We start from the raw sequence: 25,459 nt of genomic DNA on the forward strand, positions 1-25,459 counted from the left end.
CTGCTGAGGGAAGCAGCGGGCACGGCAGGAGAGGTCTGCGTGCCATGTGGGACCATCGCCAGCGGCTGGGGATCCAGCTGGCGCTGCAGAGGCTGCGGGCAGCTTCGCAGCCCAGCCCTCAACCGCTGTGCTACCAGGGGAGGCCCCTCCTATAGCCTTCTTTTGACTCATAAGACTAGCACACACATTTACTTGGAACAGCAATTTACTTCCATTTGAATTTTTTGTTAAAATTTTTTCCAAATAATGTGTAACTTCATTTTTCTTATTTTGGATTATTTGTTATTTTGACCTCCAGTTTGTGCACTTTAGTATAATTTTTAAAATATTATTGCTATTGTTTGTAACTGTAAATATTTACATTACAGGGTGATTTTGTAGACAGAGGTTACTATAGTTTGGAGACCTTCACTTATCTTCTTGCACTAAAGGCTAAATGGCCTGATCGTATTACACTTTTGCGAGGAAATCATGAGAGCAGACAGATAACACAGGTGTATGGATTTTATGGTAAGACCTTCTATTTTTCCAATTCTGAATGCTGTTTCACCTTCCTCTTTGCGGAAAAAAAGCCACACAAGTCTATATTTGCTTTATAGTAAAATACAGAAAATATCTTTTTCCACTTTCTCACTTTTTCTCCCTCTTCTCCCAATCATTTGAAAATCTTACCATAGAAAGAACCATTTTTGGGACTGTATATTCTAAATCAGTCTCAAAGTGGAGTCCTCAATTTACCTCATTGGAAATATCCAGGGTGCTTGTTTATTTTCTTTTATTTTTTTAAAGATTTATTTATTCATGCATACAAGAACCGGGGTACAGGCCAGATGTGCGGAAGGGTGAGAGGATTCACCAGAGACAGAGCATGGAATAGAACAGGCAGAGAGACTGAAATACACTGCTGAGGGGAGCAGTGGACGAGACGGGAGAGGTCTGCTGCGCCTTGTGGGTATCTCCCTGGCCTGCCGGGATGGAACCTGCACTGCAGAGGCTGCGGACAGCTTCACAGCACTCAACTGCCTGCACTACCAGGGACGCCCCAGGGTGCTTGTTTAAAATGTAGATTGCTAGGCCCCACAGCAGACATTTCAGGGTGGGATTCTAGAATCTGCTAAAGGTAAAGGTTCTGTAAACCATAGTTACTTCAATTAAAAAAAATATAATTAAAAAAAAAAAGTTTCAAAAAAAAATGATGATAGTTCTGAGAACTATTCTCTCTGCATATGTGTGTGTATATGTGTGCATACCTAGATGTACACACTATCCTGAAATGGGATTATACCTGCTCTTTTTCACAGTATTACGACCAACATTTTAACTTCATTGATGTTATGTTTACTGTTGCATTTTATAACATCGTATGGATTTACTGTAATTGATTTAACTAGTACTTTTAACATTGGACATTGGGGTTGTTTTTTAAGTTACTGTTACACACATAGCTGAATGAATATGCTTTTACATATATGTGTATATATAATGTTATATATATATGTATTAATATCTGTGTGCTTGGTACATGTGATATCCCAAGGATACAAAATTAGCCTTTTACATATATATGTAACATATATGTAACATATATGTGTGTGTCATAAAACTTTTAGGTGTTTGAAAACTTTAAAAAATAAGGTTTGGAAGCTCTTTGGTGGAGATGTGTTGAGTTACTAATAGGAATTTTCCTTGAGCACAATTAAGGTAGACATTAAGAGATTTTACTGGATTATTTTCTTTGTTTATGGAGCTGGAAGGGATCATGCTCAGCGAAATAAGCCAGAAAGCAAAAGAAAAATACCGGATGGTCTCACTCATAGCAGGAATCTAGAAAACTTAAATAAGAGACCAGGAAAAAGAATAACTATAAGAAAGAAAATATCAAAATCAACAAACAACTATGAACCAGAGACACTCTGTGGGGGTTGGGGGGCGGGGAAAGGAGGGATTGGGGTCAAAATAAGGGGGTTGCAATTGTATGGGGAATATAAAAATAAAATTAAAATTAAAAAAAGAGATTTGAAAATATTGATCTTTAAACTTTAGTTGTAGATTATTTTGAATTGTGTTCTGTCATTATAAAGATAAGCTAAACGCTCTTATATTTAAACTTGTCAGCCATATTATTAAGTTTAGGAATTTTGATAATTGTTTCTATGTACCAAAAGCCATTTTATTTTACTAGGTTTTTGTTTTTTTAAGATATATTTATTTATGCATACAAAAGCTGGGGTAGAGGCCAGAGGTGTGGGGGGTGAGGGGATTCATTAGAGACAGAGTGGGGAACAGAATAGGCAGATTGACTGAAATACACTGCTGAGGGGAGCAGTGGGCGAGTCAGGAGAGGTCTCCTGTGCCATGTGGGTAGCTCCCTGGCTGAGGATCGAACTTGTGCTGCAGTGGCTGTGGACCGCTTCATAGGTTGTATCTTAATCCCTTGCGCCACCAGGGAGTCCCTTATTTTACTAGTTTTTTTTAAGAATTTTTTTTTTATGCATACAAGAGCTGGCGTTTAGGCCAGAGGGGTGTGTGCGTATGTGTGTATGTGTGTGTTTGTGTGAGAAAGGATCCAGCAGAGACAGAGTGGGGAGCAGAACAAGCAGATTGACTGAAATACACTGCCGAGGGGAGCAGTGGGCGAGACAGGAGAGGTCTGCTGCACCATGTGGATCAGCTCCGTAGCCGGGGATTGAACTCGTGCTGCAGTGACTGCAGATTGCTTCATAGTGCTGAGACTTAACCCCTTGAGCCACCAGGGAGGCCCCCCAAATGCCATTTTAAATAAAAGTTTTTGATTCTTTTATAAAATAATGGATAATTTAGATGATATATATTGTTGACTCTGTGAAAGGAACTGACTCCAACTGCCTGACATTAATGTTACACAAATAATTACACCTTAGATTTTGACCAACATTTATCACTATAGGACAAAAGGAATAAAGTAGGGAAAGGAAGATGACATTTTAATTAAGATGCCTTGACTGAAGAAAATGACAACAGCATAACATCTAATACTGAATTTTCTTGTTCCCAAAGCTGTCCTCTTCTAATGAATTTCATGGCTTTGTTTAATAAAGGGGAGCCCACTAACTCCTTAGGTGTGAGGTAATTTTAGTCATCATAGGACTGAGTACTGATTTTCAAATAGTACTGATTAAAAAAAAAATAGGTCTGCAGTTCATACTGACAAACATATACCAAGTGGTTATTATGAACCAAAGGCTGTGCATATGTATCAAGATGAAAATGCAGATTCCTGCCTGCAAACAGTTCATGTTAGAACTTTCTCATAGCAAATTTATGTAAGGTTCATAGAGATAGAGACAACCGTGAAGATTGACCATACCCCATAGTCTTTTGTCCTCTATGCTTTCCAGCTTTACTGAATGCAATAGTGATATGCCCTGCCCCCACTCCAAATTAAGGAAGAAGTCAAATAGCATAGCTTACATGGTATTAATTAAAAGAAGAGAACTATACCTTATTTTTTTTTTTTTTTTTGGTTTGGATTTTTTTTTTTTTTAATAATAAATTTTATTTTTATATTCCCCATACAATTGCAGCCCCCCCATTCTGACCCCAATCCCTCCCCTCCCACCCCTGCCCCCCTAAAAGTGTCTCTGGTTCGTAGTTTTTTGTTGATTTTGATTTTCACTTTCTTATAGTTATTCGTTTTCCTGGTCCCTTATTTAAGTTTTCTAGATTCCTGCTATGAGTGAGACCATCCGGTATTTTTCTTTTTCTTTTTGGCTTATTTCGCTGAGCATGATCCCTTCCAGCGCCATCCATGTTGCTGCAAATTGCATGTGTTTATCTTTTTTGAATGCTGAGTAATATTCCATGGTATATATGTACCACATCTTCTTGATCCAGTCATCTATTTTTGGGCATTTGGGTTGTTTCCAAAGCTTAGCTATTGTAAACAGTGCTGCTATAAACATAGGGGTGCAGGTGTTCTTTGGAATTGATGTTTCTGTGTCCTCTGGGTAAATACCTAGGAGTGGAATTGCTGGATCATATGGAAGCTCTATGTTTAGTAGGTCCAGAAATCTCCACACAGCTCTCCACAGTGGTTGGACCAGTTTGCACTCCCACCAACAGTGCAGAAGAGTTCCTTTTTCTCCACGCCCTCGCCAACATTTGTTGTTGCTAGTTTTTTTAATATGTGCCATTCTCACTGGTGTAAGATGGTATCTCATGGTAGTTTTGATTTGCATTTCCCTGATGACAAGTGATGTTGAACATTTTTTCATATGCCTGTTGGCCATTTGCATTTCCTCTTCAGAGAAGTTTCTTTTTAGCTCTTCTGCCCATTTTTTGACTGGATTCTTTTCTTTGTTGTTGTTAAGTCTCATCAGCTCTTTGCAGATTTTTGTGATCAGTCCTTTATCATTAGTGTTGGGTGCAAAAATGGAGAACTATACCCTATTAACTGTTGTTGACAGTAAGAGAATGCTAAGCTGAGAAAATGTAAGGCAATCGGTAATCAATGTTACTATAGATGTATTTACTGAACCTCAATTATTTAGTTGCACAATTTGACCAAAAACTTAGAAGAGACAACCTAGGCCTGAGAAATGTTGAGATAGGAATTATCCATACTCTTATAATTAAGATGCTTTAGTTTGCTTTATTATCTTGCTGGGGTAAGGAAGTTGTGTTAAATAAATTACACTATTTGATAGAATTGCCTAGTATTAATAACGTAGTAGATGAAAGCATTTGCTTTGGGCTATGTGAAATTAATATTCAGTTATTTATGGTTATAACATTTTTTAAAATTTATGCATATAAGAACTGGGGTATAGGCCAGAGACGTGGGGGGTGGGAGGATCCACCAGAGACAAAGTGGAGAACAGAACAGGCAGACTGACTGAAACACGCTGCTGAGGGGAGCGGCGGGAAAGTCAGGAGAGGTCTGCTGCACCATGTGGGTTGCTACCTGGCCGGGGATCGAACTCGAGCTGCAGTGGCTGAGGATTGTTTCATAGGTTGCATCTTAACTCCTTGCGCCACTAGGGAGGCCCCGATTATAACATTTTTTTTTTTTTTAAAGATTTATTTATTTATTTATACAAGCAGTGGGTACAGTCAGAAGCGCGGGAGGGTGAGAGAATTCACCAGAGCCAGAGCGGGGAGCAGAGCAGGCAGAAGGAGGACACTGCTGAGGGGAGCAGTGGGTGCAGCAGAAGTCTGTCGCGCCATGTGGGACCCTCACCGGCAGCTGGGGATCGAACCGGCACTGCAGAGGCTGCGGGCAGCTTCGCAGCCCAGAGCTCAACCGCTGCGCCAACGGGGAGGCCCCGATTATAACATTTTGACCAGGGATTTTAGCTGCTTCTTAGGGTCCCTTCTGGAATGAAAAAAAAAAAAAAAGGACCACATTCTTTGGATGCATATGTATGCATATATATAAATATATATGTATAAACTTAAAAATACATGTGCATTAAAAAATAGACATCTAGGATCCTTCTGGCTATATTTAGAGAAACTACTGGAATTAAATATGTTTTATAACTTCCTGTCCTTATTTAGGCTGAATTTTCTGTTATCATGATGGCTGCTCCAGTATTGAATGTATTGTTTGTTTTTATTGGCAGATTTAGAATTTCATTAATGAGAGCTCTTACACTTTTTTCATAGATGAGTGCCAAACCAAATATGGAAATGCTAATGCCTGGAGATACTGTACCAAAGTTTTTGACATGCTCACAGTTGCAGCTGTAAGTTGATACAAATTTTTTTGAAACAGCAAGTATTTTTTCCCTGCTATTATACTTTGCATATTTTTTTCTAATTGCCACCTCATTTATATCGATATCATTAGCATTCACTGATGAATTTAAATGTGACTGAATTTATTATTAAATACTCAATTCTTATCCTTTTTGCAGTTAATAGATGAGCAGATTTTGTGTGTTCATGGTGGTTTATCTCCTGACATCAAAACACTGGATCAAATTCGAACCATTGAACGGAATCAGGAAATTCCTCATAAAGGAGCATTTTGTGATCTTGTTTGGTCAGATCCTGAAGATGTGGATACTTGGGCTATCAGTCCCCGAGGAGCAGGTTGGCTGTTTGGCGCAAAGGTCACCAATGAGGTAAAATCAACATTTTGGAAAAGTAATTTGTTGGTTGCTAATGGACTATAGAAAAAACTATGGTAGCAATAATAATAACTTATCTAGTTTGCTTGAACTATGGTAGCTGTGGATATCAATTTTTTCATGTGGTTTATCACTTACAGTTATTTTTTCTTATAGTTATTTTTTTAATGGCTAAGTGAGATTGTGCAGTGAAAGCAACTTCCTTCAGTATCCAATTGATATTAGTAAAAGAGATGTTCCTTTTCTCTCAAATACTGCAATTAAGTAGTGAAATAGCAAGGGTAGATAGGTAACATGTAGTATTTCAAATTGAGATTAATTAACATATTAGTTTTAGGTTTGTGGCATAATGAGTTGATATTGTGAATAGGTAGCTTTTTTAGGATCAACTATTTTCAGTGAAAAATACACACATACTCCCACCCCCACCCCCCGATGACCTACAAATGGGAAGTAATCCATCATAACGGAGGCAGAAAGCTAGGTTCTGATCCCGTTGATGCAACATAACTTAGGTAAGTTATTTATCCTGTCTGAGCATATGTTTCTTTAAGTTGCAATAGGAGAGTAAATATCTTTGAGAATTTTTGCAAGAACCATACTGAACCCTCATTGAAACCAATAGCAATACATTTATTATTAAACCATAAAAAAGGAAATTTTGTTTCATATCTGATAGTATTTGTAAAATTCTTTTCTTCTGGAAACTTCTAATTGTGTGACTATATGATTCCTATAACTCTTTAAGACATAAACATTCATGACTCTTTGTTTATAGCTTATTGAAATTATTGGGGATAATTGTGGCCTGGGTTCTATATCCTTGAGAACTTTTAGTAGTAACAAGATTTATATTTAAATGATTATTTTCTTGTATATGTGACTTGATTTAAAAAATACTTAATGACACCTTTTTTAAATTGCAGTTTGTTCATATCAACAACTTAAAACTCATCTGCAGAGCACACCAACTAGTGCACGAAGGATATAAATTTATGTTTGATGAGAAGTTGGTAACAGTATGGTCTGCTCCTAATTACTGCTATCGATGTGGAAATATTGCTTCAATCATGGTCTTCAAAGATGTAAATACAAGAGAACCAAAGTTATTCCGGGCAGTTCCAGATTCAGAACGTGTTATTCCTCCCAGAACGACGACGCCGTATTTCCTTTGAGGCCTTCACCCATCCTGCTGACCCAATTTTCTGCCCTCTTCTTACCCCAACTTCCGTGTATTACCCTCTACAATATACTTTTTATTGAGCACTTTGCTGCTGAAATGCTGCCTCTTGCCTTTTTTTTTTTAATTTAAAATAATCTAAATTTATTGTTTGTTATGGTATAGATAGCATTTTGTTTTTCTATCAGTTTTCTTCCTCATCCCATCCCAACCTTGGACTCATTTGAGGAGACTTGAGAAATGTCTTAATACTCACACTGCTGCATGTAGCTCTTGCTTATTTACTGGTCTGGGGAAAACAGGATGTTTCCTTTTTTAAAAAAGCCAGTTGACAGAACAGAGTACACCGAAATATTCTTCCTTTTATATCATTCAGCCTTTGTTGTAGTTTGGTAAGTTTTAAAAAATTTCAGCAGCAAAGTTGTTATTCAATGGGCATGATGGACTGCAAATGCCTCGAGTTGTGTATACCTGTCCCAGCTGTAAACTTCATTGTCCTTTGTTGGATGATATTTTAAATGGATATAAAATAAATTGGTCTAAAGGGCTGCCCTCGTTGTGTTTTTAAATTTTAGTTAAAAACTGCTACAGCTTATGACTTTGTACATTAAGATAACTGTATTGATCCTTTTTCAGATTCCTTGTATTTTTTAATAAAGTAATCTTAAATACAACCCAGATAGGTTAAAGTGTTAAAAATTTTAAACCGCTTACATTGTTAGCTTAAAATTATTATTATTTTCTTTTTTCCTAGAGTTCTTGACCCTTTGGTTATTGAGTTTAAAACTTCAACTGAAATTCAATACTTTTTATTTTTTAAAAAAATCACTAAACTGTGCCTAAGAACATAACTGCCATATTAATGTTTTGGTTTATATTCTCCATAGTAATAGAAAAACATTTGATACATGTAATGCTGATGTGTGCATCTGATACAAAGTTGAGTAAAATGTGGTCAGTCCAGTTTACAATCTATCACAAGCATCATTCAGTAAAATTTATGTACTTTTCAATAGGAACCATTCTTCTCTTGCTGTTAACACTTGACCTTAACTTTTAGAAAGTGTTCATTTCTTAACTGCAACTGGAAAGGTTGAAAAGTCAGGACTCTTGTATTTGTAAACTGTAATCTGAAGCAGATTTTTTAAAGTGTAGAAAGAAACAAATTGTCCTTTTTTGTAAAGGTCTGTGATACCATGTTTCGGCTTTCTGTAAGTAATTTGAATATCCAAAGGGTTGTGATGATCAGTTCTTGATATGCAACTGTCCACTTAATAAGGACAAGTGTTCAGTATCTCTTATGACTATGCGCATAAGCTGTTGGAATTTACCATTGTGTAAAATAGTTGGTATCCCTTTACTACTATAATTAATTTTTGTCGTTCCAGGAAATCTTTGTGAAGCCAGCCAATTAATAAGCACTTTAGCATCTGTTCAGGTAGTTTTGAAAACCAACTTTTCCCTGTCAGGAGAGGAACTTCCAGGTCACCTAAAAATGCAATAAAAATCTTTGTAGTCTAAGCTTCTTGGCACATAATTTTTCATCAGGGTTTTCTTTTATTAAATGAGCACAATACTTTTTTATTTTTTCCCTCAACCACCCAGCTCCTTGTATAGTTTTTAATTGTATATCTGTATGATAGAAGTGGCAAGGACATTTGCTGTACACACTTGAACTGTTGGGTCAGTAGCTTGGTATTACTGCCCTGACCCCAGTGTAATTCAGGGGGAAAGGTATTTTTATCTTACAGGGATATGTATTTTAGTAAATGTGAAACACTGGAAACTAACGACACAGACAACTTGGTGTGGTCTTTAAGCAGCTCTCTGCAGTATTTTTTCTGTTACCATAAGTTGTATTTAAATGCTTGCTCTCATTGCTTTTAAGTTGTACCAATAAAGCCAGTAACCTTCGGCTCTCCCTTCCCATTTGACACTCCTTAGCTCAGATTGGTGTAGTTGTTTTAGTTATCCCTGTAATGTGACTCTTACTTTTAAGTCATGGTGTACTGCTTTTGTTTGTCATTAGTTGGGCATGTGCCAATAATATTCTGTCCGTTCCTAATTGCCATCTCTGTTTTGCCCAGTTTTTTTTCTTCAATTGAATAATGGCTTTTTGCATGAAAAGAATAGTTTTTACTATTAGACATGTAAAGGGGAAAGAGAGTGAATGTATTGGACTGTAAGTTTGAAAGGAGTGCTTGCATCCCTCTAATAAATAAGGGCTATGTACTATATCGAATAATCATGTGGTGGAAGATACTTGCAAGTCATAGATTTGTAGGCAGGAGCATCTGTTACTCCCTCTAGGCTGAATGTAAAATTCCCTGTGTTGTATTAATGGGGGTAATAACTATTTTTATTTGCCTATAATATACTTGGTTTCTAATAAAGTGTCCTAGGCTCTAGTGAGAACTGTCTACTTTTAATTGCCAATTATTCCCTTTCCTTATTTGCCTGATATGCTCTTGGCTAGCTTTTTATAGGTTAATGCTTTTTCCTGAAAAATCTCACCACTCTAAATGTGTTCTTTTGGGTGTGATCCTAAAAAGCCTGGATCAAGAGCACATCTAATATGCAACCTGCATCAGCTCCTACTCCGTCTGGATGTCTACAACTGTTGAAAGATTTTTGACGTCTTAAACCCTGGGATTTGCTCTTGAAATAAGGTTTGAAATACTGTTGAATACTTGTGTTTTTGCTTTGTAAGCCCAGCACCAGTTTTTGAAAATGCCTGTATTGTGAAAGCAAATCCGAACTCTTTCTGAGCCATTTTCTTTGTCAGAAGTAGAAGTGCTTTCCATTATCTTCTAGAAAATTGTATATCTGGAATTGAAGAGATTTAACAGCAAGAATCCAGATTTTTAAATGTAATTGTTTTTTAAATGCTAATGTCTGTAAAGCACCTTCAGTTCTTTGGATGAATGGTGCTACATCCTCTCAGTGTAAATTAATAAAGAGATTATAGGAGGTTTGTCAGACTAATGCTTAGTCTGTAGTATGTTCTGACAAGAAGTTAGCATTTTATATAACACAGTTTAAATTAAAAATGCTTATTCCTTCTCTTGGTTGCTTGACTAGTAAACAGAAGTGAAACTCTTCCTTGTTCTGTATTTGACTCTGAGCTAAGTGTTTTAGTTCTTTAAAGGCAATATTCACTGTTACATCTTGGGTCCAGGTCCCAAAATCATGCATCATGAGATGGTCACAACTTTTTCAGTTGTGTTTTTACAGTGTGCAGTCATACTGATGAAATGTGTATCAGTAAACATTAAAAATGATTAGGAAAGCCCCTTAGTACGATGCTAAACACAGTAGATGCTTGGGGAAGGTTCGTCCCTTTTTCAACTGAAGTGTTCTATTTACTTGTCAATGGATGGATATGTAACATTTTCCCCTTGTGAGAGTAAGCTTATGCTGGCTTAGATCATTGTAGTGTTTTCTTAACTTAAAAATGCATGAAATTTATGAATTTGTGTCAACAAAATTATTTCCTACATAAGTATATTCTACTCAATCCCTGGGCACCCACTGTTGTTCTCAGCACTCTACTTTTTAAATTGGGAATGGGATATAAAAGACTGCCCTAGAGCATTGTGGGATAGTGGAAAGAATATAGGCTTTGGGATCCGATCTAAGTAAAGAGCCAGCTCTGCCAGTAAGAGTAGCTAACCTATATTGAGCACACTTAGCTAGATGCTGCACATGCCTTATTTCTACAGCTCTATGACTACACTGTCTTTTTTTCCTTCAGAGAAGGAAACAGGCTTAGAGAGGATAGGTAGTTTGCTGAAAGTTGCCCAAGAAAGCTGGAATTTGAACCCTCGTAGGCCACACGAGAATACATCTTAAACCCTCATAGGTAATATTGGTGTGGTAGCAGTGACCCTGTCTGTGGAAGTTCAATTTCTCTGAATCTTAGAATTCTATGTCTAAAATGGGATTGATTTTAGGATTAAAAGTAGTTCACATAAAGCACCCTGTACCTGTCCTAAAGCTGCCAATTATTGAAGGCTTACTCATATACCATTTGGCCAAATTCAATGCAGTTGGGAAGTAAGAATAATCCAAGGCAATATGTAGTTGATAACACAGTTTAGCTTATGTAAGAACAAATGTGGAGAAGGAAGTTCGATGTAGAGTGGAGTAATTGGGAAAGACTAACAGGATATGTGAGTTAAATGTGGACGAAGGATGGGATCTGTATTTCTTACTAAAAGCATAGACTCAGAGGTTAACTAGAATATACATGATACAAAGACAACTTGAGGGTGTTACTTGGGAAGGCATTATAAATAGCTGGAGTTCTGTTGACAGTAGCCTGTCATGCATTGGCCAATTATGAAAGACCTTGAAAACTACACAAGATTTTAACCCATGTTTTAGGAAGAGTGAGTGATGTTCTAAAATTAGTCTCCTAATGAGTTGACCTCCCCATCAGGATCCCTCACATCTTACTCCCCTAGCCCCCACCACCCTGTGTGACATAATTCTGGGGTTTTCCCCCCTTTTTTGAGTGATGATAATGGGATTGAGGTGGTTTGTGGTTCTTTGATTTGGGGATTACATTAAATGCTAATTTGGGGAACCAATAGAGGTTTCATAACGTTTCCCCCCATCAAAGCCATTTAAGAAATCTCAATACAATTTACTGCTTCGTAGAGTGAAGGTCACTTTGAACATCAAAGAGCCATCATAAAATAAAGGACAACCCTTACATAGAGTAAATTTGTGAACAACTGGTATCCTCATTTTTTTGCCATTTGTGAAGATCAGTAAGGCTGTCACATTTTTGATGCATGAGTGCTCTGATAAAATGGAAGTAGTTTAAATTTTACGCCTCCTAGCTCCAAACAGATGCCAAGAATCTACTAAACAAGGAATGTAGAAAGGTTGAAAGGATACCACATTAAAGAACAATTTTATATGTTAATAAGCTAATTTTCCAAGATGAACTTGTTAAAGTAGAAAAGGAAAGGTAACTAGTACTGTGCTTATGTGCTTGTAGCCTGGCATGCTTAGGTCTGTCAATAATAAAAATGCAGTGAATTTTAAAATAAACTGGCTTAGAACATAATCATCTGCAGTACTACAGGATGGCTAGCACACACCCAAGTTGTATTTAGACGTTTCAAAATGGAACACATTGCTTTTAGTCAAGGCTTCAATCCTATTTACAATGTTGAGGTGTTTTTTCCCCGCCAAGGTAATTTTTTAAATCTCTTGCTTTCTTGGAAACGTGCACCCAAGCTTATGCTCTTTTCTGCAGAGGACTGAGTGAGTAAACCACGCTTTATTTTGGTGAATTCTTAGAATGTCTAGCTGGGTCCTCAATGATGGCTCTCTGAGCTTTGAGGACATTTCAGCATGATGCAGAGATGGGCTGCACACGCGGTGGTTAAAAATGAAGCTCATTTTGGAGAGCCGCCTCGCTGTTGCACCTGCCCGAGAAGTTTGGGAAATGCAGGGCTTGGCTTGGAATCCTGGTGTGGTGCAGTGCTGGGGGCGCCAGCAGGTGTGTGGGATGCTGGATGCAGAGCCCGGAGAACCTGCCGGCAGGTGTCTGGCGCCGAAGGTGCAGTTCCCGCCTTGCGGCGCACGGTGGCGCTCCGGTCCCCTCGGCGCTCCTCGCGCTCGCTGAGGCTCCTCCGCCGCCACCTGCAGTCTCAACCAAACTCTGGGTGGCGGGATGTGACGGCCCGGGCGTCCAATCAGCACCCGGGGTTTCGGCCGCTCTAGGGAGCTGGCCAATGGGAGCCGAGCAAGGGCGCGGGGGCGGGCCCGGCGGCAAGCCCGGCGGAGGCGCGAGACCCCTCCCGCCCCTCCGCCTACTCCAGCCTCCGCCGCCCCGGCTTCCCGAGCGAGCCTGCGGCCGCCGGAGCAGCTCCCGCGGCGGAGCCGGAGCCGAATGGTCAGAGGAGCCCGGCAGCCCCAGCAGCCGCGGAGTCGCCTGGCCCCTAGGTGGGCCGCGCCGGGGGAGGCCGGGCTGCAGCGGGGCGGGAGCGGCCCGGGCAGCGGCGCGGTGCCGCGGAGCATTCGGGGCGCCGAGGCAGGAGGGGCGGGGGGCTCGGGCGCGGGGAGCTCCGGGGGGCGCCTGAGGGCGGAGGGGCGGGCTGGACGGCGTCGCGTCCTCGAGGTCGGAGGCGAGGGGCGTGTGAGGGACGGGGCGCGCAGGGGTGAGCCTGGGGGCGCGGGCGGGAGGGGCCGGCGCGCGCCCCGCGGAGGGGCCGTGGAATGTGGGGGGCGCGGGGCCTGGAGGGGCGGGGTTCTCGGGGGCTCGGCGCGCTCGCCAAGGGGTGGGCACGGCCGAGGGGAGGTCGGAGGGGCTGGCGGGGGTGACGAGGCAGACAATGAGTAGGTGGAGGTGGGTGGTTTGGGGGAGCTGGGCTGTGACAGATAGTTGCTGAGGATGGAGCGAGGGTTCAGACGGCAGAGCGGGGTTTGGGCTGCTGAGAAGACATTCGGGGAGCAGCGAGTCCCAGGATGGCTTGGTAAATAGGGGGCAGCGCTTCAGGCGTCGGCGAGGTCAGGTGTGGCTTTAGCGAGCCTGTAGTCCTGCAGGGTGCACACGGGGCTCCTGGCTGGCTCGGTGGGGTCTGGCGATGTGTTCCTGTTGGTTACTTTTAGTTACCATCTTATTTGTTTGGTCTGTAGACTGACGGGCACAGTGGAGAAACCACCTCGAAAACGGAAAAGCAGGTAAGGCAAAAGGCCTTCCTATTTTGCTTCGTGTTTTTCCATTTGCTTGGCTACACCTATGCTGTGCTGCATAATTATATACTGTCAGCGGATGAAGTTTTTTATTTCGCTCCTGTCCTAATGAATTCAATGCATGTAAGATCTTTTTTTTTTTTTTTTTGAGGACTTCAAAAGTCCTGTACACATTTTTTTTTGTTTGTTTCCAAGATAACATGGGAAAGAGATGTGGGTAATTTTTGAGAATTTACAGTTTTCTTTTACTTTAGTCATAATAATTTCAACTTCTCCACTAGCTCTGTTAAAAAAAAAAAAACAATGTTTATTGAACATGTACTATGTGCCAGGTACTGTGTGCAGATTCTAATTATATATTTTCTTCTGTATTCCTCTAAGTCCGCAAGGAAGTATGTACCATTATCACCGTTTTGCAGAAGAGGGAACTGAGGCATAGAGAGGCCAGATATTTTCCCAAGATCATACATCTAAAAAATGATAGACCCAGCCTTTCAATCCAGGCTGTCTTATTCCACAGCTTACGCCCTGACCTTTATACTATAACGCTGCTAATAAACATGCAGTTGAAAATAGGTTTTCTTATTGCTTTGTCTCTTTTCACTGTAGATAAACTAATAAACATTTGAATCATGGGGAAATAGAAACAGTGGGCTTCTGTAGTCTATAAACAAGTGGATTATTCCTTGAATAATGAAGAAGAGCATATATCTGGCACATAAACATTTTCTAGGGCATTCCATGTGTCAGGTCCTACATAGCAGTTCTGTGTAGTTATTGCAAGATTCCTCTTCACAAGTGTAGGCACTGGCCTAGAGAAAGTTAGCTAGAGTAGTGAGGATGTGACAAGTAGGATTCCTGTCATAATGAATACTTAGTAAGTTATTCATGTTAGAACAGTAGGTAGGTGTGAAATGCTGATGGTGGCAGTGCCAACAGCCCAAGTTCCTTTGCCACTCTTAGGCCTGCACTGTGCAGTATGGTAGCCTCATGTGATGGTTGGTCACTGAAAATGTGACTCACATGACTGAGGAACTGAATTTTTAATTTAATTTAATTGTAATTAATTTAAATTTAAAGACTGAAACTTGACTCCTTTTTGGAAAGTGTTTAAGTATGTTTGGAACAGCTTGGGTTTGGGTATGTGAATCTAATTTTTCATCTGTAAATTTTAAGAAATTTAAATAACAGTAAAATATTTCCAGTGAACATTTCATGGCAAAATGAGATGTGTTCAAAGTATAAAATACATGCCAGATTTGAGGTTAGTACCAAAAAATGTCAAATTTTTCAATACTGATTTTTATACTGATTACATTGTGAAATAATATATTAGATATGTTGGATTAAATAAAAATATTACTAAAGTTTTACTTTTTTTGGCTATTTTTAACATGGCTGTCTGAATATTAAAAAGTACATATATGGCTCGTGTTATATTTCTTTTGGACAGCCCTTATTTAACTCTCACTACCCTGCTACTGGCCCCTCGTAGTAAACTTTTTTTTATTTAGATTGATTTATTTATGCTTACAAGAACTGGGGTACAGGCCAGAGGTTCAGGGGGTGAGAGGATTCACCAGAGATAGAGTGGGGAGCAGAACATGCAAATTGACAGAAATACACTGCTGAGGGGAGCAGTGGGCAAGACAGGAGAGGTCTGCTGCACCATGTGGATCAGCTCCCTGGCTGGCCGGAATCGAACTCATGCTGCAGTGGCTGTGAATGGCTTCACAGTGCTGGGACTTAACCCCTTGTGCCACCAGGGAGGCCCTCATTTGATGGGGTTCCCTATGTGTTCACGTCTATAATTCACTCACTGCATTATCTAAGTTGATCTTGTAATTCTCTTGCTTAAGATCCTTCTGTGGTTCTCCCATTGGTTATTGGACATAATTCAGATGGTTGAACCTATTGAGACTACCTTTATCTCACTCCTTCCTACCTTTCCATCCATAGCTTATTACACTGGGTATGGAAGTTCTCAATAATGGGCCTCTTAAATATCTAGTATTAGGGCCTCCCTGGTGGCGCAAGGGGTTAAGCACCGCACCATGCAGCAATTCGCAGCCTCGGCAGCACAAGTTTGATTCCCGGCGAGCCAGGGAGCAACCCACGTGTTGTGAAACTGCAGCCTCTACAGTGCAGGTTCGATGCCCGCCAGCCGGGGAGATACCCACATGGTAGGGCAGACCTCTCCTGTCTCACCCGCTGCTCCCCTCAGCATTGTACTTTGGTCAATCTGCCTGTTCTGTTCCCCACTCTGTCTCTGGTGAATTCTCTCACCCCCCTGTACCTCTGGCCTATACCCCAGATCTTGTATGCATAAATAAATGAATCTTAAAAAAAGAATAAATGTTTAGAATTAAATGAATTATCTTCCTGGTGAATATTTCACAAGGAGTTAATTGCTGAATGTAGCTCTGCATTCCCTTTGCCATTCCCAGAACTTATATTCTGTTTGCATAGGGGTTTTTGCACATGGTTTCTCTTTCTCTCCAGCATACCTTCTTTTTGCTGCTTGACAGGCAAAAATATTTTAAGATATTTAGAAATTAGCTTAACCATTAACATCCTCAGGGTGGACTTCCCCACCTCACCTCCTTCCTGTGCTCAACCTTATTTGCTCCCATGCTAGCTTTTACACACATCTGTGTTTTATGGTTTGGACTAAATTTGAATCCTAGCTCTGTCAAATATAAATTGTGAGATCATATGCAAGTTAAAGAACCTCTCTGAGCCTCAGTTATCTCCTCTGTATGATGAAATAATAATAGTTCAACCCTTCTAGGGTTGTAAAGGGCTTAGTACCCTGCCTGGCACATATGAATTATACAGTAAATTTCAGGTTTGAAAACACATCAAATATCTATAATTTCCCACCTCTTTTCAAATTATATGTGTATGTGTGTGTGTTTATGTGTGTGTGTGTGTATATAGCCTAAAGGAGTAAAAATAATGATATTAAGGCAAAGAAGAAATGAGAGAAGAATAATAAAATTAAACCAATGGCAAAGTTAGTGTACAGACTATAGAGTATTGCACAGTCATTAAAGGTGGGTTCCATATTTGACTCTGAGTTTCCTAGAACACAGCCAAGAAGAAAATGAAGCTCAGCTTCCAGATTCATGGTGTCTATAAAAGTAAACACATGTTGTTTAAGAGAAGCACAACGTTTTTTGACTCTCGGATCTAAGCAGAATTTCTTTCACTGGTTTTCATAGTGGGGACACTACGTGTGTGTGTGTGTGTGTGTATGCATGTATTTACACATATATAATTTTTACACATATATTTTATATATAATATGTATTTTACATATATATATTTACATATATATAATTTTTTTTTGGTATGTGTGGGGAAATCCCAATGATAGATATAGTAGTGAGTGTTTAAAGATGGCTTATTAAAATGATCTCAAGCTAGGTTCAGGTAATGTCAGTGAACATTCTTTAGAGCTCCAAAGTATGTGATTTAGAGCTAGCTCACAGATGGTTTTGCTAGGATCAGAGATAAAGGGAGATGAATAAGCTGCAAGAACACTGCTTATCCCCAGACCTAGAGGAGTCCCAGGCACCTAGAAAATGGTTGACTGGTGTATTGAATGATTCAGTCATTAAGTCATTCTCAATGAATATTACTTTTTGTGACCAGGATTTGGTAAGCCTCAGGCAGCAGTGAGTCTAAGCCTATATTCTCAGTCAAGAATCATGAGGGTGTGTGTTCTCAATGTCTACTTAAGGTCAGATCTTCACCAGGAAAGGATTTTGACTTGAAGGGACAGCCAGCATACATCTCCAAAGAAGTCCTGTGGGCAAGACTAAGACTCAGAAAAGCAGTTTGGGGACTGCTCTAAAAATAGAAAACAAAAATGGCCCGTTAAAACCCTAAAGATAGGTTATAGAGAAAAGGAGTAATGGTTGTTGCCGGAAATTTTTTATAGTTGTTATTCTCAGCTGCTTACTGTGGTCATAGAAATTCTCAATATCAAGTGATGTGACTTCATGGTGAACACTTAAAGATGAATTAACTGCAGAATGCAGCCTTAGGTATTCCTTTGAGTTGGCCTGCTGTGTAGACCTTTTAACTCTTATACTGTATACCCAGTTATATTTTGGAAAACAGTTGCCAAGTTTTAGGGCAGTGGATTTTAAGCCTTTCTTTTTGATAAACATTAGTGTCCTAGTTATCCTTTGAAAATATTACTTGTGCAGACCAGACTATACGACAGTTAAAAAAAAATAAAGATAATTTGAGACAAGCAGGTACTTCATATCCTATTGTTATTCTTCCCATGTGTTTTTATTTCCCAAATTAAAACTTATATTTCCTTATCTTAGTTGATCTTTGTGCCCCTAGCACTGCAGGGGTGCTCAGGAAACTGTAGTGAACCAATAAATGAATTGGTGGTGAGGGGAAGTTAGTGTGGGATCGAGCTTTGGTGGTCCAAAATAATGTGATACTATTCAGTGCCCCTGATAAACTGTACTAGAATGGAAGAAATTATAGAATTAGGAAATTGGATCTTGTGTAGTTTTGGAAAATTCTGAATTCTTCAATATGTCTGTTAATAATGTCTGAGTTACGAGTTAGAGAATTCTTTCAGATCCTATTTGCAACAAGATCTGTTTGTTTGGATAGGATTCATGTGATTAAAATTTTACTGGATGCTTTGGGGTTTTTTTGTGTGTGTGTGATATGTTTAAAGTAAAGGAATCTAAGCATTGTGATGGTATTTGTGATTTGTTTGATTTATACTTGAATTCAAAAATATTGAAATGCTTCAGGGTTTTAGGGATGTAGCCATGAGTGAGATATGGCCCCTCTTGGGGAGCAGCACATGTAATTAGCGGGCAAGAGAGAGAGACACACAAAAAGAGTATATAACTCACACACGGTAATGATTGTGTGTATATATGCTTATACACACACACATGCACGTATGTATAAAGGGGTTCTAGTAATTCTGCATGTTGGTAGTGAGGGCAATTTCTGTAGACATCATCTAGTTCCCGGGGGTTAGGTTATTTTTGGTGGTTGTGTGACTGTTGTAATGGCAGACAGAGCAGCATGGATATAGACTGCCTGATGATGGGGTGTTAGTAAGCTGAATTCAGGAGCTGAACCTGGGCAGTGTCAGGTCTGGGAAGAAAGGTGTTTTTAAAAACCTGGGCAATGGTGTCAGTGTTTAGAGATTAAGTAGTGTTATTCAGCTGGGGGAGATTTCCCTCCAGGGGGACATTTGACAATGTCTAGAGACATTTTTTGGTTGTTATAACTAGGGGTGTCTAGGGGGCAGAGGCCAGGAATGCTGCCAGATTCCCTGTATTACACAGCATAGCCTCCTACATCTAAGAATTACTTATTTTAGATTGTTCGTGATGCTGAGGTTGAGAAATCCTGGTCTTTGAATCCCAGCTCTTCCAAATGACTTTGGTGCTTGGGCAAAGTGTTTAACCTCTGAACCTGTTTGCTTTTTTGCAAGATGCAGGTTGCAATGTTACCTGCCTTAGACACCTAGGATTGTTACTCCCTAATAGCGTATAAACTGTGAGTGCAGGTTTTGGTCTGTCTTCTTTACTGTTCTAGTCCCAGCACCTGCAACATGCCTCACATAGCATAGGTACTTTAGCAGTAACTCTGCTGGAGAATTCGGTTCAGTGGCTTATTAAGAGAATCCAATGAATTAATAATTACCTGTTTTACCTTGATTCAGTAAATCACTGTGACTATGGTTTGTTTAAATACTTTTATTTTAAAAATCAGCTTTATTGTGGTATTATTTGCATATAATAAAATTCACTCATTTTAAGTATACAATTTTAAAATTTTTTTACGAATATATGTTGTTGTGTCACCTCCCACTTCAGTTTTCACACAGAACATCGTGGCTGCTATGATCCCCACCCCCAAATTTGCACCTTGTAATCATGGTTCTGACAAACTACTGATCTTTTTCCTCAAATCATGGTCGTTTTGTTTTTTCTATAACTTCATATAAGTGAATCCTTCAGTATTTAGTCTTTTGTACACTTGGCATAATTCTTCGTCGTTTTATCCATGTTACTGTTCGTGACTGTAGTTAATTTCTTTTTATTGCTGAGGAGGTATTTATTCCATTGTATGATTTTTCTACAACTTGTTTACACTAGTTGATGGACATTTGGCTTGTTCCTAGTTTGGAGCTAGGATGACTACAACTGTTATGAGCATCTGAGTGAAGTCTTTGTGCAGACATGTGTTTTCATTTCTCTTGAGTAAATGCCTACGAATGGATTTGCTGGGTCTTATGGTAAGTGTATGTTTAACTTTTTAAGATATTGCCAAAGTGTTTTCCACAGTGGCTGTACCATTTTTATATTCCCACCAGCAATGTATGGGATTTCATTTGCTCCATATCCTTGCCAGTAGTTGGTTATTGTCATTCTTTTTCTGTAGTTACATACCATAAACTGTACATAGAGTATACAGTTTTATGTGTTTTGATGCGTATGTCCACCCTTGAAACCATCCCCACGGTCTGTATTCAGGGCCTGTAGAGAGATCCAGGAGCTGTACCATCCACATGGTTGTAATTTTAATTTTTCTTACTTTAATGACTAATGTTGATGTTGAGCCTCCTGTATTTGTTTCCAGTGATATGACAACTTTGGTGAATTTCTGTTCATGTGTTTTGTCAAATTTTTTATCCATTGTTTGTCCTCAGAGTTCTTTATGTAGTCTGGAAACAAATTATCTTTTTTTATTATATATATATTTTTAAGATATATTTATTTATTTATATAAGCACTGGGTATAATCAGAAGCACGGGAGGGTGAGAGAATTCACCAGAGCCAGAGCGGGGAACAGAGCAGGCAGACTGACAAAGTACACTGCTGAGGGGAGTGTGGGCACGGCAGAAGATGTCTGTGCGCCATGTGGGACCCTCGTCTGCTGCTGGGATCGAACCGGGGCTGCAGAGGCTGCGGGCAGCTTCGCAGCCCAGTGCTAAACCGTTGCTCCGCTGGGGAGGCCCTTATCTTTTTTTTTTTTAAGATTTATTTATGCATGCAAGAACTGGGATACAGGCCAGAGGTGTAGGAGGTGAGAGGATCCACTAGAGACAGAGTGGGGAGCAGGACAGGTAGATTGACTGACATACACTGCTGAGGAGAGCAGCGAGTGCTCCAGGAGAGGTCTGCTGCCTCATGTGGGTAGCTCCCTGGCCAGGGATCGAACCTGTGCTGCAGTGGCTGCTGATAGCTTCATAGGTTGTGTCTTAACCCCTTGTGCCACCGGGGAGGCCCTATCTTTTTTTTTTTAAATGAAGTAACATTGCTTTACAGCAATGTTTATGTTTTGGGACTACCTGTTCACACATCTCCAAATGTGTGTTACCACACCATGCCCAGCACCAATGTACAAATAATCCCCCATCACAGTCCATTAGGTCCCCTCCATCTTTTGCTTCCACCTACCCCTTCCCTTCTGGTAACCTCAGTTCTATAGTCACAATCTAAGGATTTGACTTGGTTTAATTTTGTCTGTTCGTTTGCTTGGTTTTTTATATTCCACATATGAGTAGAATATAAGGTATTTTTCTTTCTCTTTCTGACTTATTTCACTTGGCACAGTCACCTTCATTTCCACCTGAGTTGTCACAAATGACAAGACTTCGTCTCTATTTTATTTTATTTTTTTAAAGATTTTATATTTATTATTTTTATACAAGAACTGGGGTACAGGCCAGATGTGTGGGTCAGTGAGAGGATTCACCCGAGATAGAGTGGGGAACAGAACAGGCAGACCGACCAAAATACACTGCTAGGGGGAGCAGCGGGCGAGACAGGAGAGGTCTGCCCTACCATGTGGGTAGCTCCGCGGCTGGCGGGGATCGAACCTGCACTGCAGAGGCTGCAGACAGTTTCAAAACACTGCGCTCAACCACCTGTGCCACCAGGGAGGCCCTCGTCTCTCTTTATAGCTGTGTAGTATTCCATATTGTGTTTATACCACATCTTCTTTAGCCACTCATCTGTTGACATTGATGGGTGCTTAGGTGGTAGAAACAAATTCAAGTTTGGAGGCATAAGATTATATTAGGGGAGGGCCTCCCCGGTGGCGCAGTGGTTGAGGGCTGGGTTGTGAAGCTGCCCGCAGCCTCTGCAGCGCCGGTTTGTTTGTTTTTTTTTTTTTTTTTTAATAGAGGCATGTTTATTTATTTATTTATTTATTTGTTTGTTTGTTTGTTTTGTTTATACATGCACTGGGTACAGTCAGAAGTGCGGGAGGGTGAGAGAATTCACCAGAGCGAGAGCGGGGAGCAGAGCAGGCAGAAAGACCGAAGCACACTGCTGAGGGGAGCAGCGGGTGGCAGGAGAGGTCTGCGCACCATGTGGGACCCTCCTCCGGTGGCCGGGGAGCAGCCGGGGATCGAACCGGCGCCGCAGAGGCCGCGGGCAGCTTCACAACCCAGCACTCAACCGCTGCGCCACCGGGGAGGCCCTGCAGCGCCGGTTTGATCCCCGGCTGTTCCCCAGCCACCAGAGGAGGGTCCCGCATGGCGCGCAGACCTCTCCTGCCGCCTGCTGCTCCCCTCAGCAGTGTACTTTGGTCCTTCTGCCTGCTCTGCACCCCGCTCTGGCTCTGGTGAATTCTCTCACCCTCCCGTGCTTCTATCTGTACCCAGTGCTTGCATAAATAAATAATAAATAAATAAATAATAAATAAATGAATGGATAAATAAATAAATCTTTAAGAAGATTATATTAGGGGAAAGGTAAGCTTATTTTGGCTATGTGGAGTGTAAAATGCTTCAGTGAGCCATCTCTAACCAGGTGGGTGAAGACACAGGATCTGGAGCTGAGAAGAGGTAAGGCTTGAAGTCATCAGTGATTCAAGTCTTGAAAATGTATGAATTACCCTAGCTAGGCCATGTTGAGTAAAAGGTGATGAAGACAATGGAATGTGACAGTAATGTGGAGCGGGTGTAGACCAAACTGCTTCCAGTCCTTAGTATATTCTTTCTTTGCAGTATTTTCTATCCATTGCAGCCTCTCTGTAGGTAGTCAGCAAGCAAGTAGTACTTACCTCTAGGAGATAGATCTGGTAGATCTCTGTCGGTGTCCTTCAGTGAGAAACTGAGATTCTGGAAGTAGTTATATGGAAAACTAGGGAAATGTTTTTCAGTCTATACTGAAACACAGGAATATCCTCTAACTTAGAGTTTCTTTGTGATAGTGTTGTTTTTTGTCTCGACAACATCCCTATAGAAGTGCTGGGGGTTTGGTAAAGCTGTTTCTTACAGTAGGTGTCAGTGAAAGCCTAGGGCATAAAGCCAAAACACTGCTCTGTGAAAAGAGATTCTGCAGGGCCCCAAGATAGCGTGGTCAAGTAGTCAGCAGTTTCATGGTAATATTTTATTCAAAAGTAGACCTTAGAATAACTCAAGCAGTGATGTTGAAAGGTATTCAAAAAGAGCCAAAGGTTCCCTGGGACTAATTCAACATTCCCTGAAGGGTAGGATGCCAGAAGAAGGCTAAGTCGGCTAGCTTCCAACACCCCATTTCTTTTACATACATACTTCTGTATATGTGCACTTATATATATATATATTTTAAGATTTATTTATTTGTTCATACAAGCACTGGATACAGTCAGAAGCACGGGAGGGTGAGAGAATTCACCAGAGCCAAAGCGGGGAACAGAAGAGGCATACCGATAAAATACACTGCTGAGGGGAGCAGCGGGCGTGGCAGGAGAGGTCTGAGTGCCATGTGGGACCCTTGCCAGTGACTGGGGATTGAACCAGCGCTGCAGAGGCTGTGGGCAGCTTCACAACCCAGCGCTCCACCAGGGGAGGCCCTGTGCATTTATATTTTTAATAAGGAAAATTTCAGATACAAATTTAAAATACTATAATTGTTTGTCATCCAGCGTCAGCAATTATCAACTCCTTCCTGTTTCATCCATAATCTCCCTGATCCACATGAAGCATAGTACATGTATATTATTCATTGAATTACTTCATATGTGTTTTTGAAAGATAAGGATAGCTCCATAATACTATTAACAGTTACTTAAAAATTAGCAATATTCCCTTAACGTTATTAAGCATCTCATCAGTGCTCAGGTTTCTGTAGTTGGCTAATGATTTAAAAAATAGTTGTTTATTCAAGTCAGGATTCAGATAAGATTGGTAACTTGTAATTTGTTGATTAGATCTTAAGGTTTTTTAGTCCATAGTTTTCCTACTCTGTCTCTTTTTCCCCATGCTGTTTATTTGTTGATAAAAACACATTTGTTATTAAGAGTTTGCCACAATCTGAATATTTAATTTTCTAAAAAGTTGAGGTATAACTTATTTTTTAAAATATTTATTTATGTATACAAGAGCTGGTGTGTAGGCCAGAGGTGTGGGGGGTGGTGAGAGGATTCACCAGAGACAGAGTGGGGAGCAGAAAAGGCAGATATACTGAAATACACTGCTGAGGGGAGCAGCAGGGAGACAGGAGAGGTCTGCTGTGCTGTGTGGATCAGCTTCCTGGCGAGGATCGAGCTGGTGCTGCAGTGGCTGCTGACAACTTCATAATGTTGAGCCTTAACCCCTGGTGCCACCAGGGAGGGTCCCTGAGGTGTAACTTATATACAGTAAAATGTACTTGTTTTAGTGTGATGCCATTCTGTGAAATTTTGACAAGTGCGTACACTTGGGTAACTCCCACTGCAGTCAACAGAGAACAGTCCACCACTCTCTAGAACCCTCTTCCGTCTCCATTGACTGATGGCAGCTGTGAGCTACTTTTCCTGTCTGAATTTTGCTGACTCCCCAACCCCATCATATCACTTAGCATGTTTCTCTGTTCCCTGAGAGTTTTATAAGTTGGTAGTTAGATCTGGTTTTGCAAGCTTGATGACATTCAAGTTTAACTTTTTTTTTAAAGAACATTTCATAGGAGCACTGTGTACATCCATCACAGCTTCTGGTTTTTTGATGTTAGGAACCCATGGTATTCAGTGTTTATATTTGTATTTTCTTTGTGGGTTATAGATGATGATATTCTTATTCTTTCATTTCTAAACAGAAGGGTCCCTTTGTTGACTTAATTTTTAAATTTTTTATTTTGGAAATTAACGTACAGTGAAATATAATTTTTGTGTGTACAGCTGCATGAAATTGAACACCTGCATAGTCCTGAGTTTTGAAAGTGCAGAACATTTCCACTACCCCCCAGCAGCCACCAGGGCTGTCCCTGCCAGTTACATCCTTCTGCACTCTGGTCTGTTCCCCTTCCCTTCATCAATTTTTGATTTTCCTTAGGTACAGTTTGTAAAAGGAAAAGCGGGATAAGTGCTTGTTCTCTCCTCTCCTTTGTTTACCACATTTTAGTATGAGTTGGTTCCCTAGCATGGGCCAAAGGAGACTTTGATTCTTTGTTGTTTTATTAATAATTCCATTATCAGCCTGTGGAT

At 40.3% G+C, this 25,459-nt stretch overlaps 2 protein-coding genes across 2 annotated transcripts in view; both read left to right on the forward strand.

The window, feature by feature from the left end:
• The window catches only part of PPP6C (protein phosphatase 6 catalytic subunit), a 30,055-nt gene extending 22,214 nt beyond the window's left edge, over window positions 1-7,841 (forward strand). Inside the window, exons 4-7 of the mRNA XM_037492019.1 lie at window positions 369-510; window positions 5,647-5,726; window positions 5,898-6,107; window positions 7,040-7,841. Coding sequence (XP_037347916.1) covers window positions 369-510; window positions 5,647-5,726; window positions 5,898-6,107; window positions 7,040-7,288 — 681 coding nt within the window. The 3' untranslated portion in view covers window positions 7,289-7,841. The remainder of the gene's footprint in view (window positions 1-368; window positions 511-5,646; window positions 5,727-5,897; window positions 6,108-7,039) is intronic.
• A 5,286-nt stretch (window positions 7,842-13,127) lies between these two features.
• SCAI (suppressor of cancer cell invasion) overlaps window positions 13,128-25,459 on the forward strand; it is a 123,707-nt gene continuing 111,375 nt past the window's right edge. Inside the window, exons 1-2 of the mRNA XM_037491844.1 lie at window positions 13,128-13,254; window positions 13,948-13,992. Of these exons, the coding sequence (XP_037347741.1) occupies window positions 13,202-13,254; window positions 13,948-13,992 (98 nt within the window). The 5' untranslated portion in view covers window positions 13,128-13,201. The remainder of the gene's footprint in view (window positions 13,255-13,947; window positions 13,993-25,459) is intronic.

This window comes from Talpa occidentalis, unplaced genomic scaffold (assembly GCF_014898055.3).
Source record: "Talpa occidentalis isolate TD23 unplaced genomic scaffold, MPIMG_talOcc4v2.1 talOcc4.7, whole genome shotgun sequence".
NCBI classification, from domain to species: Eukaryota; Metazoa; Chordata; class Mammalia; order Eulipotyphla; family Talpidae; genus Talpa; species Talpa occidentalis.